Below are 18,581 nucleotides of genomic sequence, written 5' to 3' on the forward strand. Positions count from 1 at the left end.
GTAACCCCAAAGCCCTCCAATCCAGACGAAATTAAAGGCCTGGACAGCCTGACCCAGCCCCCCTCTGTCCTAGTGCCCTGTCCCAGGGGGCCCGGGCTGCTAACAGGGAGTTGGTGTGAGTACATTCACAGCTCCCCCTGATGGAAGTCCGGGGCTGCTAATCCAAAGTGACAGGCAGAGCGGGGGCAGAGCACCCCAACAGCAGGCAAGAACCCCAGAACGGAGGGAGTACAGGTTAGAGCAGGGTAACGCCGAGTGGAAACATATGGAGAAAAATCTTGCTATAAAACTGTATATAAAAGCATTACTAATTCATTATGTTGAAAGTATAAAGGGGCCATATCACAGAAAAAGTTACTTTTCTTGCTCTTTTGAAATAAAAGAGTTGTACAATGTGGACACATCTGAATGTTCCAAATGCAAAGCTCCCTCCCTAGTCTGTTCAGCCCATTTATTAAAATTAAGCTGCAAAATTATTATTATATATATATATATATATATATATATATATATATATATATATATATTTTTTTTTTTTTTTTTTTTTTTTCCAAAAGTCGTCATGGTATTAGCATCATAATAATTTTTACATTACTTTTAACGTTAACATATGAATGCCCACGTTTATGTATAAACCGATGCACTAATGTATCAGCCACTGATATTTATCAGCCAATTATCGACCAAATTAAAGTCATATTCTGGGTTCAAAATAAATTAAGCTTAATCGACAGCATCTGTGGCATAATGTTGATTACCACAAAAAATGATTTCGAAAGCAAACGTCTGGGTTACAGTGAGGCACTTACAATAGAAATGAATAGGGCCAATCTGTAAACATAATACTCTCTGTTTCAAAAGTATAGCCACAAGGCGTAAACAATATATACAGTATGTTATCATGATTTTAGTGTGACAAAATAACTTACTAGCCTTTTCTGTGTAAAGTTATATCCAATTTTGCAACTTCATTACCATGACGACGTAATACCTATTTAAGTTAAAGTAAAAACAACTATTTAAACATCGTTAAAGCTTAAATAATACACAAGTTTTAATGTAAGTGCTTTAATATAATTAAAAGCTTCACATTTCTGCCTTTGTCATAAGCATGTGAAATGCCAATATGAAAAACTCATGGTTTATTTATCATTAATTACACAAATTCATTTTGTTTTATATGTTTATAAAAATAAAAAAAAATCTGTTTGTAATATAAAGAAATACTTACCAAAATAAATGAAATTTGACAATTTTAAAGTATGTAGAACGTGTGCATAATATGTATTTGAAATGCTCTATCATATTATGTAAAATGTTTAGAAGTGCAAATTAACCTCTGTTTTACATGTTATATAAAGCAACCACACTGAGTAAACAAGTTATTTGATAAGAAATATGCAAAGTTCTTTCATAATATGTAAACTGTAAACTTTATTGTTTAGAACAGCAAAAACAAGAGCAAAAAAAAAAAAAAAAAAGATAAAGTTTGTTTTTTTACATAAATTGTAATATCATATTTTTATTTTTTATTTTTTTATCTTTCATTGTGGCTCTCTTAACATTTTAGCCTGTCATATGTTCAAAAGATCTATTTATTTATTGTTAAAATTATAAAATAGAGATGAAGCTCTTTGTACATAAGGTTCCATTCATTAACATTAGTTAATGCATTAGTTATCATGAACTAACAATTAACAATACATTGTTTAAAGCATTTATTCATCTTTGTTAATGTTAGCTAATAAAAATAAAATTGTTCATTGTTAGTTCATGTTAGTTAATAGTGCATTAACTAATGTTAACAAACACAACCTTTGATTTTAAAAATGTATTTGTATAGGCTGAAATTAACATGAACTAAGATTAATAAATGCTGTAAACGTAATTCATTGTTAGTTGATGTTAACTGATGTTGTTAGCTAATATTAACAAATTGAACCTTATTGTAAAGTGTTACCTTTTAAACCATAATTCCTAAACAAAACAAGGTGATTAAGTAGCACTTGGCCTATAGTTTTTTGCATCAGCCAAAAATGTTCATCTCTGTGCATCTCTATGTTTTGTAAACCAATTTCATATTCAGTAACTGATGGAGTACTTCTATGTAAAGGTTAGCCAATCATAACAGAGGACATTTACATTTCGAAGTCTTAAAGGTAAAGTATTAATTCATGAAGATGTATATTCATCTACTCATTCATACCAACAGCCTGAGCCAGGACTGTAAAATTTGTGATAAAAAATTACGATATGCAACGACAAATCTTAACCCATTCACACGTGTGTGATAACTGTCATTTCTGCAACAAGGATTACGTATAATGAGTCTGATATCTGCTTTGCCATTGCCAAATCTCAAGCGCTTGAATTTTAGCGGCTTGCTGTGGACGTGCTGTCAGGACTGAAATAATCGCACATTATAGCCTGCGAGCGAAAAAGAGAATATTACTGTTCGCCCTCAAAAATGATTACTGTTTGCCCTCAAAGTCTGTGAGCATTAAGTTGCTCAGTTTTCAGAGGAAAATGGCCAGTCAAGGAAATTAGGAGAGTATAATAGTATGAATAATTAAAAAGAGATTACAATAACACTTTTCTGTGTGCTAATAAATTACAATTTGTGCTAATGAATTTACAATGAGTTTACGAGCACTCGTGTTAACACCTAAAAATGTAAGCATACAGCCCTGACCTCAGCCAATCTCCTTATTCCATACTAATCATATTTACATATTACATCAAACCTGGTTATGTGATATGACTGTGTAGAGCTGAGGAGGGCGGGGCCGGGCTGGAATGACACACGCCCGGTCCCCAATCAGCCTGATGGGGTGCGAGGGATAAAGGCGGCCGGGGACGACAGTTCGAGAGAGAGAGAATTACAGGCAGCTGCCCTGTGTGTGGTTATGTTTGTGTGTTCTTGGTTAAGGTGTTCATTCAATTATTATTTAAGTTGTCAAGCCGGTTCTCGCCTCCTCCTTTCCCTCTAACCCCCCTTACAGACTGTTATGCATTAATCCCAATCCCAGTATGCATCATGGCTGCTTTTATAACTAATAATGTAACAAAACTGTAAGCTTTAAGTCGAACTGCACAAATTCTCGGCTGTTCTCTAAAAAAGATACGGACCTTTAAACTTAGGAAAAGAAGTTGGCTTTCATTTCAAAGACGTGTTTCAGCTGATTCAGATGAAGTGAATCTAACAACCCTTCTGTTTTCAGCCGATCAGTCTTTTCTTGTTCGAAGAAACACTGACAGCCTCATCATCCAGCTCCCATGGCAGTTTCACATACATTCACAAGTCCCCTAAATGTCTCAAGTGCACTTAGTGTAACTGTTGAGAGACTGCATGTAAAAAGTTGAAGTCTTTACTGGAACTCCCTGTCAGTTTATGAGGCTGGGTTTGAGTCCGCCATTCTCGTCTTCTGAGACCAGTGGTGCAGATGTGTATGTTTTATAACTTGTGTGTTTCAGCAACAATATTTATACTAATGCATTGTCTCTACGCACACATTACTGCGTTAATAGGATTCTCACAGTTGACTGCAAGCACGCGGGCCAGTGAAATTAGTTTGGAGGGAGTATGTTAGTTGTTTAAATCTGTTTATGCATGTGCACTCAGCTCAAAGCTTTTATTTTTAGTCATATAAAGTTATATACGTATAAGGTTATATAAGTTTTGTTTGTATTTAATTGCCTCTCTTTGCTCAGTGTGATGGTTGAATAATGGAAATCTCCACAGGCCTCCTGCTCTCCCAGCATTGCCGTTTTGATGTAAACACTCCTTGGATTCAAAGGCACATCTCATCCAGCTTGCTTTCTGTACAAAAGACTGGCTTAAACCTCCCTCTGAGACATGCAAATGCTGGAGAAGTTTTGAATTTGGAAGTTAGCAATGTGTCACAACCAATTAAACTGCTGTTGAGCTTTAGAAAAGGCAGCTTTGCTAGGTTAAAGTAGGGATGGGTCTGATCTGTCTGTAGCCAGCAGTGATGAGGAACATAAAATAATGGCTGACTCCATTTGAGCCCCTAAGAGCATAGAGTACCGATCTGGCACGATCAACCGCACATTTTTTAGAGACACTTCGAGAACAAATCAATGCTGCAGTCCCTCTGAAATAATTGGAACACGGTAATCTAAACCACAATCGCATGAGTGGAAAAACTCTGTTGCCTTTGCGCCTGATTGTAGTATGTCTCCCAGCCATTGCTTTTGCTTTAAGAGGGGAAAAAGTTTAAAGTCTAATCAGTAGCAAGAAACTGTTTTTCATTAAAATTCATCATTGGCTGGAGAGATCGGCTCTGGATAATCTGTCCCAGAATGGTTTGGGTCCGATTCAACATGCATCACTTTGAATTTCTGGGAATTATGTCTAATCTCATGGTGACATGGTGGGATGGTCGTGTGGTTTATGTGAGCCAGAGAATGTAATCAGGATGTAATCTGGAGGTAACAAAGCGAGTTGTGTAGTGAGATCTGTTTAACTCTCTATTACACATGATGAGCTCACACATATGGAACTATCTGGACTTCAAACAATCTTTGGATGAATAACAGAGACAAAAACATCAAGAAGTCTATACAATATATAAAACGGGATTATTTAATAAGAAAAGGTGACGTGAAATCATAAAAGATGGATAATCATGCATATTATGGCTCAAATGTTCTATACGCCAAGCTGCAGAGTTAAAACAAGGGTTGGTTATTTATGGTGTTGATTCTTTGACTGAAGTTTAGAGTATTCACTAAAGATGGGGGAATGTGAATGTGATGAAAAACTGTGTGATGGTTCTATAGGGTCCAGTTCATTTTTCAGACCATACCAATCCAAATGCAAAAATAGAAAAACGGTTTGAAACTTTTATTTTTAAAATAAATTTCAAGAATGGATATTGTCTTTTTCTCTCAACTTAACTTTTTCTAAATTGTAACTTTAGACGAAAAAAAAATTGAATAATTGACATCAATTTTCCATTTTTCCATTTTTTTTGGTCTTGCAATTTGTGCTGTGGGCTGAACCATCAGCACAGTGGTGTGGGTTAGGGAATGGACTGCATGTACGTTGAGGAGTAGTTTAAAAGGCTTGCCCAGGGGTCGACAACCAAAGGCACACGTGCCACCTTTGCCACGCGGAGGGGTTGGCACACGGACATTAGCAAGACTGTGGGCAAACCATTCGCATGACCAACTGAGCGGCCAGCATGTCTCTACACTTTAAGTGGATCGCACAAGCATAAAGGGTTTGGCTTTGCATTGTTCGCTCCACGCAGTGGATGATAGGGGTTTGATACTCTCGCTGGCTGGAAGCTGTCACTGACGGATCAGGTGTCAGTCCTCCTGCCCCTTGTATCACTTTTTTTTTGTATCAAGTTTATTTACAAAGCATAGGATACTAGCAATAAACAATGGTGACCTCTTCTGAATGTCTTTTCATTTCCTTATAAATTTAAGGTTATACATTTTTTCTTATGCATTAAGGCCTTTATACTGAGTTTCCTTGCAATTTACCAAGTCCATTTATACTTGTACGATATTTATTTCTAACTGGAAGGAAACTTTTGCTCATTGCTGGCTGGCTGAGTTCCAGCTGCTATTGCGTTGAACATCTCCGAATGTTGCCCTCCTCGTTCACTCTCACTCCAAGGAATTACATTATTGTATTCTTATAGATCTATACATTAATGCCTTTTTACGGAATTTACTTGCCATTAGAGCGGTCAAATTACCGAATTGGCAGAAAACTGCCACGTACGGGTTGGTCAGTCCAGTCAGCCGCTATTGCGTTAAAAAGCCCAGAATTTTGCGCTATCATTCCAAAAAAAATTAGGCTACATAAATGTTTTTGTATGGATCTATTCTAATGTATTAATGCCTTTATATGGAATTTAGAATTCAGAGATCTTCACTTAGACAGCCACCATGTGGAAGTTGTCTTCCAGTGAATAACATAAAAGGAGAAATGGACCAAAGAAAATTGCAAGTATACTCTCCGTATAAAGGCCTTAATACATTAAAACATATTATTATTATTATTATTATTATTAATAATAATAATAATAAAATTAATTAGGTTGCGACCCCTGCTAGCATGTTAAACTTCTCAATGTCAATGCAGTAATATGCAGTCCGTTCCCTAACCCACACCCCTGCTCTAATGGTACAGCCCACAGCACAAATTGCAAGACACAAAAAATGGAAAAATAGAAAATTGGCAATAAGTCAATTATTCAAATAAATTATTTCTTAAGTCACAATTTAGAAAAAGTTAAATTGAAGAAAAGGAGAGAAAAGGACAAATATCCATTCTTTAAGCAATTGGGAAAAAATTTAAAATAAAAGTTTTTCTATTTTTTGCATTTGGATTGGTATGGTCTGAAAAATGAATTGTAAAGCATTATACGGACCATGTAGCCAGGGGCAGACTGGCCATTGGGAGAACCGGGACTTTTCTCGAAGGGTCGGCCACGAAAAGCTGAAATGTGCCGCTGCGTTATGCAGAACGGGCCACAAACCGGCGCAGCGATATGCCGAAGGGGGCAGCAATATGCAGAAAAGGACAGCGACCCCCCCCCCCCCCCCCAACAACTTTTAGGCCAGATTAACACCCCCCTCAACAACTTTTGGGCCAGTTTCTATGTAAAATCCCGGGCCGATTTCTCTTCCCAGTCCGCCCCTTCATGTAGCCAAAGTAACTCTCAGAAACTCAGTGTAGCAGAATTGCAATGTTTGTTTACAGCAATAAAACAATAAAAAAAAAAATGTTTTACTAAAAACGGTAAAAATAATAAATAAAAAACTACACATAACAGTAGCTGACACTGAACTGTATCACAAAAAATAACTTTGGTGGGATAAATTAGCAAATTAAATATCACAGCTTGCTAAAGTCACACAATAGTCACCACAAAGCCTAATGTGCTTAAAAATCAAGATTTTCCAATAGACTGCCATTGTAATATGAAGTCCCACAAAATTCACCCCAAAACTAGATTTTTATAATCAGTGGCTACCTAAAATAAGGACAATTGAGGACTTTATTAGGAACACCTGTACACCTACTTATTCATGTGATTATCTAATCAGCCAATTGTGTTGCAGCAGTGCATAAAATCATGCAAATACAGGTCAGAAGCTTCAACTAATGTTCACATCAACCATCAGAATGGGGAAAAAATTGAGTGATTTTGACAGTGGCATGATGGTTGGTGGCAGACGGGCTGGTTTGAGTATTCCTGTAACTGCTGATCTCCTGAGATTTTCACACAAAACAGTATCTAGTTTACTCAGAATGGTGCCAAAAACTAAAAACATCCAAATGAGCGGCAGTTCTGCGGATGGAAATTCCTTGTTGATGAGAGAGGTCAACAGAGAATGGCAGACTGGTTCAAGCTGGAAGAAAGGCTTTGGTAACTCAGATAACCACTCTGTATAATTGTAGTAAGCAGAATAGCATCTCAGAATGTACAAGAATTATTAAGGAGTGGTGGTGTAGTGGACTAAAGCACTGAACTAGTAAGCAGAAGGTTGCTGGTTTAATCCCCACAGCCACCACCACTGTGTCCTTGTGCAAGGCACTTAACTCCAGGTTGCTCCAGGGGGATTGTCCCTGTAATCAGGGCACTGTAAGTCGCTTTGGATAAAAGCGTCTGCCATAAATGTAAAAATGTAAATGTAAATTAGGACCATAGAGTTCCTAATAAAGTGCTAAATAAAAGTATACCATGATATTTCAAAAATGAAAATTAAATAAGGTAAAAAGAATCAAAGCAACACCTAAACCATAAAAAAAACTAAAAACTTGCAGTTGAATTAGTGTCCTCCGGTAGTTTGCACTTGTGTCTACCCGGCCTGGCAAGTAATGGCATCAAACGATGCCGCTAATAACGCAACGACAAAACATAAGCAAATGATGGTATGGACTTACCAGCTTGGTTAGTTGTGATGTTGACTGATGAATATTGCGGCGAATAAGGGCTCTGGTCTGATACTCCGTTGACGGCCTGCACCTCGAAAGTGTACTGTGTGTGGGCCAGAAGGTCGCTAATAAAGACCCGGGTCTCGGTGAGTCCCAGCTGCCGTGGAATAAACTGCACGTTGTCCCCGCAGCGCGTGCAACCTCCCCGGCCGCCTCCACAGCTCTTGCAGATGATGTTGTAGACCACATCATCCCGACCACCGGTCTCCCGTGGAGGATTCCACTCAAGCATCAGTGATGTCTCGTTCACGCTGGAGATGACGCTTTGAGGGGCCGATGGTACAGCTAAAGACACATATAAAAACATGTACGAATTAATAGTATTAATTAGGGATGTGCGAGACTAGTCAACTAAACGGTTCTGATGCTGCTACTCGACACTGGAATTACTAGTCGGTTCATATTTGCCCCCATTAAACTGATCAACATTTTTTACACATTTACGTTAGGCTCTATGTTTTTACAGAGGCTGCATTTAAATTACTGTCATATTAATGTTACATATTTTAAATAGAATTAATAATACAAATATTATTTAAAAAGAGGATATCTGGAGCAGATACAAAGCTTTACAAATGCTACACGTGCTTCTTCTCTCTCACACTCGCGGCGCACGCAGGAAAATGTCCTCTCGTTAGACAAGCAAACTCAGCAAAGTAGTTATGAAGTCACTTCGGGGGTGGTGCAGGAATCGGATTTCCAAACGTTTGAAAGTCCCTATGGATGTTTTCACATTTGAGTCTTCTTTAAATCTGTGTGTGCTTGTATGTTATTTTCCACTGAGCAGGCTTTTTCAAACACAGGATAGCCGCCTGACGTGAGTCAAGTCACATCTTTCACCAGACCACGTCGACATGTTAATTTTGCTCATCAAAATGCTTTTGAGTAAGTAGCCTAGAAAATGACTGTATTAGGCTAGGTATGCCATTTTTTTAATCTGCTGATTAAGAAGGCTATTTTCAACGAGGTGCCAACAGCTTAACGTGTTAAACTATCTTTTATTCTGTGTGCACGTCATGTTTAGAATACATTAGGTTTATTGTAGGCTATATCACAGGCCTATTTTTTTTTTTACATCGTAACTGTTATTGGTTAACGTGAAATACACGCGACTTTGTTTTCAATAAATATGCCTGTTAAATATTCGCTAACGTTGATTCAATGAATGCGTATCATATTCTATATTTAATGTACAATGATCATAATGCAAGGAGAACACATTGCAGATAAATGCCCCTTTTCAGTGGAATTTAGCGTCGGATTTGGAATGGATTAAGTATTTTAAATGGATAGCATAAACAAATTTCTTTGGCTGTTTTCTGAAGGTTGGTTTCTTTTTACTAGTCGACTTCAAATTTGTCTTTTTGTGAAATTAGTCATTCCGCACATCTCTAGTATTAATAATTATAATGATAGTAATTCATTTTTGCGGATTCTATTGAGATGATTGTTGAGGGAGAAATGATGGGGAGAAGAGGGGGATGGGGTAAATAAATTTGAGATGATTTGGACTCGTGCCACCCACTCGGTGCAGCTCAATAGAGTACAACAGTGCCTGCCCACTTTCTCAGCCGTCTTGGTTCCGGAAGTATTTTTCCTATTCATTTTTTCCATAGGGATTTCATAAAATCCTTCAACAAAAGAGTTCTAAGTCATGAACCCAACCAGCTCTGAGGTGAATCAACACATTACAAACATTGATTTGAAACAACAAAGTATTTGAAAATCGCACAAAAAGACAAATGTACAATGACTCTGTACTTAATGTCTTTCATGAGGAAATGAAGCATTCTGAATGACATTATCAAATTAAAAACAATGAAAAAATATAAAACTATCAATTTGATTATAAGTATAACATATATTTTAATTTTACTGCAAAATATTCATATACGTGCAAATACATAAGTAGTTTGAAAGTGTATGGAGACTGAGTCAACTGCATCATGTAAGTGGGTGGTCACTGCTGAACGCTTATAGTGCTATATGTTTGCCACGATTCTTGGATTGGTGGACCAGGATTCATGGGTAGTGTAGTTCTTCACCAGGAATTCCATTATTAAGCTTTTTTTATTTTTTATGAAGAAATAACGCAGACTTTTGGCTTCAACCGAAGCATATACCATTGATTAACATCAAAGGTCACGGTAGGACTGCCTTTAAAGGTTTAGGCTATAAGTTATAGTTAATAATAGGGATGCACCAATATGAACATTTCTGGCCGATACTGATATATTTTTAACAAAAAACTATTGACCTATACCGATATTTTGCTCAGGAATTATGTTTTAAAAATATATAAAGAAGTACAAAATCTTTTAATTGTTCTAAAAATAAATAAATTCCATTGAACATGGATTGGATCTGTTAAACAAACAACAGGCCAAATTTTAAATAGAACTACAATGAAAGATAAATAGAAGATAAAAAGTTAAAAACATATTTAAAAAGAACTAAATATCAATGCACGATGTTTGATGTGAAAAAAAAATGTATTTTGTATTTCTAAAACATTTTTTGCACTTCTGTTTTTGCAGTTTAAAACAGCATTTACATTTTACATTTACACAACAGCATCACATTTTAAATGTTTGTATAGTACGTATATAATAGAGCATCACAAATTCATATTATGCATATGTTGGGCAGTTCCACAGAAATGTCAACCACATCATGGAAATCAAAAGTTACCAAAGGAACAAAGCGCCCTTTTATGTTCTGGTATAATGGATAATGTCATTCACACCGCTAAAGGGCGCCGTTTGCTTACACAATGCTAACTGAGGCGCTGACTGAAGCGCTGATTGCAGTCTATTTTGAAACTTTCAAATTTAGTAATTGCACAAGACCATATTGTGATTTCAATCTTAACTCAATCAATTGTGTAGCCTAAATGGTCAAAATACCAGTGTCTAAGAAGTCAAAGTTTGCTGGTTTCAAAATGTTTTGGATGATTTTACCTCATCATGTATAGGTAAGTGCTGTTTTCACAACTGTCACGTCTGTAACAACAGGTTTTCCTCATTAATGTGAGAACGAGAATGATTATAAATTAAATATTGCATATTGTTAGGAGTGCCAACCCTTCTACATTATATGACTATCATTATTTCTGGATTGTGCATTTTAATTTACAGAGTTTTAACAAAGTGTGATGATAATTAATTATAAATAAATTATCAGTTTTTCAAATCGGCCAATTTGCCGATGGTTTTAAATTTGGTCATTTTTAGTTAATAATCAATTCCCCTATGGAGAAAATGAATGGTATTTTTACTTCCTATCTGTCATTAAAACTTTTCAGTAACCAATGAAATATGCAGCTATTTATAATCACTATTTAATCAATCAAAAATCATTAAGATTCCTACTTTTTGGCCTTTGTAATCTGGATCCAGCCTCTTAGTCGCATGCAAAGCCGTTTCTAAACATCCCATTCCCAGGTTAGTGGGCAGTAATGGCTGCCGTTAACAACTGCCATTTCCTCTCTTTAATCAAGCCAAGACCCACCAAGCTTCAGCTCTGCGACATGATGCTGCTCTCAATTTTACTACATTTTTTTAAAATTAGCTCAACAGTTTTCTTAACAGTTAAGCTTGTTTAGTAAAGTGCTATTCTTTCCATTGAGTAGTGGTGTAGAGTGATTGTTTGCACACAATGTGACATAAAAAAACAGCAATGTTTCATTTCACCATGCTACACCGCTACTCTACACAACTTTGAAGCAGAACGAGCTGAGGTCTAATGCACTTTCCTAAAATTTTGCATTGGGATGTCTGATTCATTTTAATGAATCCATTCACTTGGATGGTTTGTTTTGTTTGTGTTAATCAAGGAAACCTATGAGCCATTTTCACATTCTTTTTATAGGAAAATATTTAGTTAAATTCCACTATTCATCACTATATTTTGATAGATGCTTTTCTCAAGTAGTTTATAGTGTAGCTAACTACCTTTAAAAAGTTTACACTGCAAAAAATATTCTTAATCATATGTTTGGTCTTATTTTCCAGTAAAAATATCTGAACATCCTTAAAACAAGAAATAATAATAATTAAAGCTGCAAGCAGTGATGAACGGGCCCTCGCACCCTGGTGCACGTTGGGGCTGCTGTGCCAGGGGAATGTTGCATTTTTTTAGCACTTAAATGTTGTTAAGAGTGTATCACAGTGTAAAACATGTAATTTCCTGTTGCCAGTAGGTGGCGCTACGACTATAACTGAATATTGGCATATAGAAGTGTTCAGGCCAGGACTCTTATAAAACATGTAAAGTTTGGAGCAGATTGGACATTTTATGTATTCTGCCTTAAAATGCTCCCTCCATAGGCAGCTCATTAGGATTTGGAACTGAGCAAATGAGTAGAACATGTGCGCTAACCACTAGGCCATGGGCATGGCTCATGCATGGCTTGATTTTCAATGTTAGATGGGTTGATTACACTATACAATTAAACTACAGAGTTTAAAAATGGCACAGTTGTGTATTTTCATCAAGCTAATTAAAATTACAATGAAATCACAGGCTTATTTGGGTCTGGTGAAACACGTTCTTTCGCATGAGAGGATTCGCATTGAAGGGGTGTCCTAAAGAAGTGCTGTTCTTGTGTTTGTAAACATCATTTGTGTTTGGTCATGAAAAGTACATCTGAAGGAGAGTGAGAGCACACCAAACAAAGAACACCTCTGAGACCTCCCTTTGACTGACAGCCAACTAAAGCTAACAATGCCCTGTGTTTATCTTCAACCGGCATGTGCTTGCAATTACTGTGGGTGATCCTCTAGGAGGCAAATGAGGTAATCAAGAAATAACCCTCCACCCCTTGCCCTTTTAAAAGAAGTCCAAAAAAGATGAAGCCTCCAATTGATTACATATTTACAGCTCTTGTAGCCATGAGGCCATTAGGAGGCAACCGTGTCTTGAAGCTACGGCTGTTAAAGCCTCTTAGTCGCATGCAAAGCCGTTTCTAAACATCCCATTCCCAGGTTAGTGGGCGGTAATGGCTGCCGTTAACGACTGCCGTTTCCTCTCTTTAATCAAGCCAAGGCCCACCAAGCTTCAGCTCTGCGACATGATGCTGCTCTCTTATTCACAACAGCTGCTCTTCTCCCAGGGCCAGGCTTTCGCAAATGGCTTTTGTCGAAAGCTCGAATGATCTTTCTGTCTCGCTCCTTGCCTCCTTTCTCTTTCTTCTCTGCCCCCACCTCCCTTCTTTCAGCGAGTAACAAATACACAGTGCTCACAATAGCATGAGGAGCTTTCTCTCTCTGTCTCTCTCTTCGTCTCTTGGCCTCATCTGTGTCAACAATAATGCCACGGCTCGGTTGTTCTCTGCCTGATGATGGGAATGAGGAGGAAAAAATTCTGTTTGCATGTGGAAAAACATGAAGTTTGTGGCTATTGGCTAGTTTACCATGCTTAAAAAAAAAATAGTGTTTTAACTGCAGGTCCACAACATGGGATGCTGGTGAGCTGCTGTTCCAACATGCTTTTTTTTGTACTAGCTTAACGAGCTGGTCGACCAGCTGGAACGAAGATTTGTAGAAGAACATCTAAAGTCTGTAGATCCATACAATGCAAGTGAATGGGTACCAACATCTGTAAGCTCCAAAAAGCACGTAAAGGCAGCATAACAGTAATCTATCACACTCCAGTGGTTAAATCTTAATCTTCAGAAGCGATATAAGTGTGGGTGAGAAACAGATCAATATATAAGGTTTATGTTTTACTATAAATTCTCCCCTCTGCCCAGTAGGAGGCAATATAAACGAAGAATGCGAATTACAAAAAACAAAAGAAGAATGTGAAAGTGAAAGTGGAGATTTATAGTAAAAAAAATCACTTCTGAAGATATATGTAGATTTAACATCTGGAGTCTTATGAATTACTTTAATGCTGCCTTTGTATTCTTTTGGACCTTAAAAGTTCTGGTCGCCATTAACATGCATTGTATGGACCTACAGAGCTGAAATATTCTTCTAAAAATCTTTGTTTGTGTTCAGAAGAAGAAAGAAAGTCATACACATCTGGGAAGGCATGAGGGTGAGTAAATGATGAGAGAAGTTTCATTTTTGGGCGAACAATCCCTTTAACTAAATTTTTTTAAAATTAGCTCAACAGATTTTTTAACAGTTAAGCTTGTTTAGTAAAGTGCTATTCTTTCCATTGAGTAGTGGTGTAGAGTGATTGTTTGCACACAATGTGACATAAAAAAACAGCAATGTTTCATTTCACCATGCTACACCGCTACTCTACACAACTTTGAAACAGAGCGAGCTGAGGTCTAATGCACTTTCCTAAAATTTTGCATTGGGATGTCTGATTCATTTTAATGAATCCATTCACTTGGATGGTTTGTTTTGTTTGTGTTAATCAAGGAAACCTATGAGCCATTTTCACATTCTTTTTATAGGAAAATATTTAGTTAAATTCCACTATTCATCACTATATTTTGATAGATGCTTTTCTCAAGTAGTTTATAGTGTAGCTAACTACCTTTAAAAAGTTTACACTGCAAAAAATATTCTTAATCATATGTTTGGTCTTATTTTCCAGTAAAAATATCTGAACATCCTTAAAACAAGAAATAATAATAATTAAAGCTGCAAGCAGTGATGAACGGGCCCTCGCACCCTGGTGCACGTTGGGGCTGCTGTGCCAGGGGAATGTTGCATTTTTTTAGCACTTAAATGTTGTTAAGAGTGTATCACAGTGTAAAACATGTCATTTCCTGTTGCCAGTAGGTGGCGCTACGACTATAACTGAATATTGGCATATAGAAGTGTTCAGGCCAGGACTCTTATAAAACATGTAAATGTTTGAGTCATAACAACTTCCTGTTTCATGGCAAAATATCGAATTTTGTCAGGACGCCACGGACATGCCGTTCAAAGAAAACTCAAAAGCTTTGCAATTTAGCATCGCCAAGGCCTTTAGATTAGACTGACCAAATATGATGTTGATCTGATTTAATCTCTAGAAGGAGTTCGTTAAATTACGAGGCCTGGAAATGGCAAAAACTGAGCAAAAATTGAAGAGAAAAATCTCAATGGCTGACTTCCTATTGGGTTTAGGATATGGTTCTAAGAGACTTTTTTGTACGTGTTGACATGTTACATATGTCTACCGATTTTCTTACGTGTAGGTGAAATGTGGCATGAGGGCTGCTTCGTTGAAATTTTGTAGGTGGCGCTATCGAGCCATTTTGCCACAATTAATTTTGAAACCAGTATCAGATGTAAATTTTCCCCACTTTTGAGATGTGTGCAAAGTTTCATGAGTTTTCGAGCATGTTTAGGCCTCAAAAATGTGACTCGTTTCATACCGAACTTTGTCAGGCCGCCACGGACACGCTCTTCAACGAAAACTCAAAAGCTTCGCAATTTAACATCTCCAAGGCCTTTAGATTAAGACTGACTAAATATAATGTTGATCTGATTAAATCTCTGGGAGGAGTTTGTTAAAGTACAAGACCTGGAATTGGCTGCTGCCAGTAGGTGGCGCTATGACTATAACTGAATATTGGCACGTAGTGGTATTCAGGCCGGGACTATTATCAAACATGTGAAGATAGGGACAGATTGGACATTGTATGTATGAGTTATAACAACTTCCTGTTTCATGGTGAAACAGTGAAATTTGTCAGACCGTCACGGCCACGCCATGTAGTGAAAACTCAAAAGCTTCACAATTTAGCATCGCCAAGGCCTTTAGATTAGAATAACCAAATATGAAGTAGATCTGATGAAATCTCTAGGAGGAGTTTGTTAAAGTACGAGGCCTGGAAATGGCAAAAACCGAGCAAAAATTGAAGAGAAAAATCAAAATGGCTGACTTCCTGTTGAGTTTAGGGCAAGGTATTTTTGTAGGTATTGGCATGTTAAACATGTGTTCCGATTTTTGTACGTGTAGGTAAAAAGTAGCGTAAAGAGCACAACGTTGAAAGTATGTAGGTGGCGCTATCGAGCCATTTTGCCACACCTAATTCTGAAACCCATATCAGTTGGTGCTCGGGCCCTAATAAAAATACTTGAGAAGCAAAAAGACGTAAGAGATGAAGTCTTGTTTTAGTAACACTTTACAATAAGTTTCCATTCGTTAACATTAGTTAATGTATTAGGTAACATGAACAAACAGTGAACAATATACAGTATTTTACAGCATTAATTTACAGCATTTTTACAGCACTGGGTAGCTCAGTGGTAAAAGACGCTGCCTACCACCCCTGGAGTTCACTAGTTCGAATCCCAGGGCGTGCTGAGTGACTCCAGCCAGGTCTCCTAAGTAACCAAATTGGCCCGGTTGCTAGGGAGGGTAGAGTCACATGGGGTAACCTCCTCATGGTCGCTATAATGTGGTTCGTTCTTGGTGGGTCACGTGGTTAGCTGAGCGTGGATGCCACATGATAAGATGCGCGGGCTGACGGTCTCAGACGCGGAGGCAACTGGGATTCGTCCTCCGCCACCCGGATTGAGGCGAGTCACTACGCCACCACAAGGACTTAGAGTGCATTGGGAATTGGGCATTCCACATTGGGAGAAAAAGGGAAAACAATTATAAAAAAATTAAAAAATAAAAAATAAGCATAAACGTTACTAAATTTTGTTATCAAACAAAAAATCTTATGTCATTTTGCTTCTCAACTAAAGGCATCTTGTTTTAAGAATGTTTAGATATTTTTACTGGAAAACAATACAAAAATACTCACTAAGAATTTTTTTTTATTGCAATGTAGCTTGTCTGCACTAGTTTAAGTTGAGTAGCTTGTAGCTTGTGAAACTGAAGTGAGTAAAGGTAAAGGTGTTTATACAAAACACAAAATCTGGGTAATGATCAAAAATCTACCAATGTCGATTGTTTTTTTTGTTTTTTGCTTAAACTGTTTATGACCTTACCCCGATAAAGGAATTTGTTTTTAGGTGTTTACATGACCACCCATGTTGTTGGCTTATTAAACATAATCAGTGTAAGAACGTGCATTTAAACGCTCTCAGATTCAAAGTAGCTGCAACATTGAGTTTGCATGTAGATGGAGATAAAGCAGAGAACATACTTGTACATGGCATCTGTAAGGGGTCTGAGTCCGTGCGGTAATATCCATTTCTGCAGACGCAGTTGGTGGCTCCGTCATTGGTGGTGCGGCTATTGATTGGGCACTGCAGGCATTTCTCATCACCTTGCGCCGTCTTGAAGAAACCCGAAGGGCATGCTGAAACAGAGATAGAGAAAGCGATGAGACATGGTGAAGAGAGTTGACTTTTCAATATTACATGATTGCCAAGGGCTGTGGCATGTCAAAGAAATAATGGGCTGCTGGAGTCAAGCTGAAACACACTTTAGGGCATTCCCTAATAGAGTCAGGTAAACACAGTTCATGTTCAGTATATGAGCTTAATAATTTAAATCCTGCACTCTTGCATGACACGTTAAGAGCATTCCACTTCCTTTGATCTGCTCATGGGTGTCTACACTTTTTGAATAAAGCAAGCAAAAGAGAGGGGGGAAATAGGGAAAGGATGAGGAATAAGGCCAGAAACACTAAAGTGCACTAAGTATGCAAACGCAGACATTCTTGTTTTATTGTAGCGGTCACAAACCTCAGTACTCAAGGGGGCGATAGTTACCTTCAAATGTCTGTGCAATTAAAATGGACGTAGCCTATTTTTATTCAGGTAGCTAGGTAGACATCAACAAGTCAACATTTGAACTAACTTTAGCTAACTTGCTTAGCACGATTCTCTTCAAACTGTTGCTCTAGTAGTTGACCTGAAAGAGCAAACTGCAGTATTCCAAAAAACAAAAAACAGACTGGATAATTGTGACTCATCCTTTCTTCTTATTCCTTTCACAGAAGCTTGCACTTTTCACCTGGGACACCCCCCATCTCTGTTGGTGCTGGAATCCATCCCAAAATTCAATGCACCTGCAAAGGCACAGTGTCAAGTGCTGTTTTTTTATCTTCTTTGGCCAGAAAATCTGGGTGAGAGAGTTCTCTCCAGGTAACACATACCATCTCTGTATGTCCACGCACCTATATATTCCTAAAGGGAATTGTGCCTTTAAAAGTCGACACAAAATGGCATTTGCAACCCATTTTGCTCCTATAATGTGATTTGTTTCTGAATGAAACTGAATATTCAAAAAAATAAAAACATGTTGGGCAGGACTTGATTTAACCATTGGAAACTGACTGGATCATGAAAAATGGGATTTCAGTACCAAAACTGAGCAATACCACCCCATTTCTCCCCTCATTAAAACTACCAACACACTCATTTGGGGTTGGGGGGGGGGGGGGGGTTGGGGGGTGGTCAGTTCTGCTGATCAGTTCACCCTCAATAACATCTCAACATATCCAAAACATATATTTCATTCATTCATAAAAATATAAAAAACAATGTGTAATCCTATCTTTAACCCTTGTCATAGTCATAAGTACTGGTCGTGCGGTGTGTTTCTCTTTGTGGATTCAAAAGAACCAGCTCAGAGTCAGTTGTTCTGGAATTGGACTACAATGGTCATGCTGTGTCTTCCGCACTTTAGATTGAAAAGAACCAGCTCATAAGAATCATTTGATCAGGAATCAGACTACACTGGTCAA

At 37.6% G+C, this 18,581-nt stretch overlaps 1 protein-coding gene across 1 annotated transcript in view; it reads right to left on the minus strand.

Annotated features, from left to right (window-relative positions):
- The window catches only part of LOC127426179 (ephrin type-B receptor 2-like), a 229,057-nt gene that overhangs the window by 58,502 nt on the left and 151,974 nt on the right, over positions 1-18,581 (minus strand). The window contains exons 4-5 of the mRNA XM_051672806.1: positions 17,034-17,189; positions 7,931-8,266 (exon numbers count right to left, since the gene is read on the minus strand). Coding sequence (XP_051528766.1) covers positions 7,931-8,266; positions 17,034-17,189 — 492 coding nt within the window. The remainder of the gene's footprint in view (positions 1-7,930; positions 8,267-17,033; positions 17,190-18,581) is intronic.

The sequence above is a fragment of the Myxocyprinus asiaticus genome, chromosome 35 (assembly GCF_019703515.2).
Source record: "Myxocyprinus asiaticus isolate MX2 ecotype Aquarium Trade chromosome 35, UBuf_Myxa_2, whole genome shotgun sequence".
Lineage (NCBI taxonomy): Eukaryota > Metazoa > Chordata > Actinopteri > Cypriniformes > Catostomidae > Myxocyprinus > Myxocyprinus asiaticus.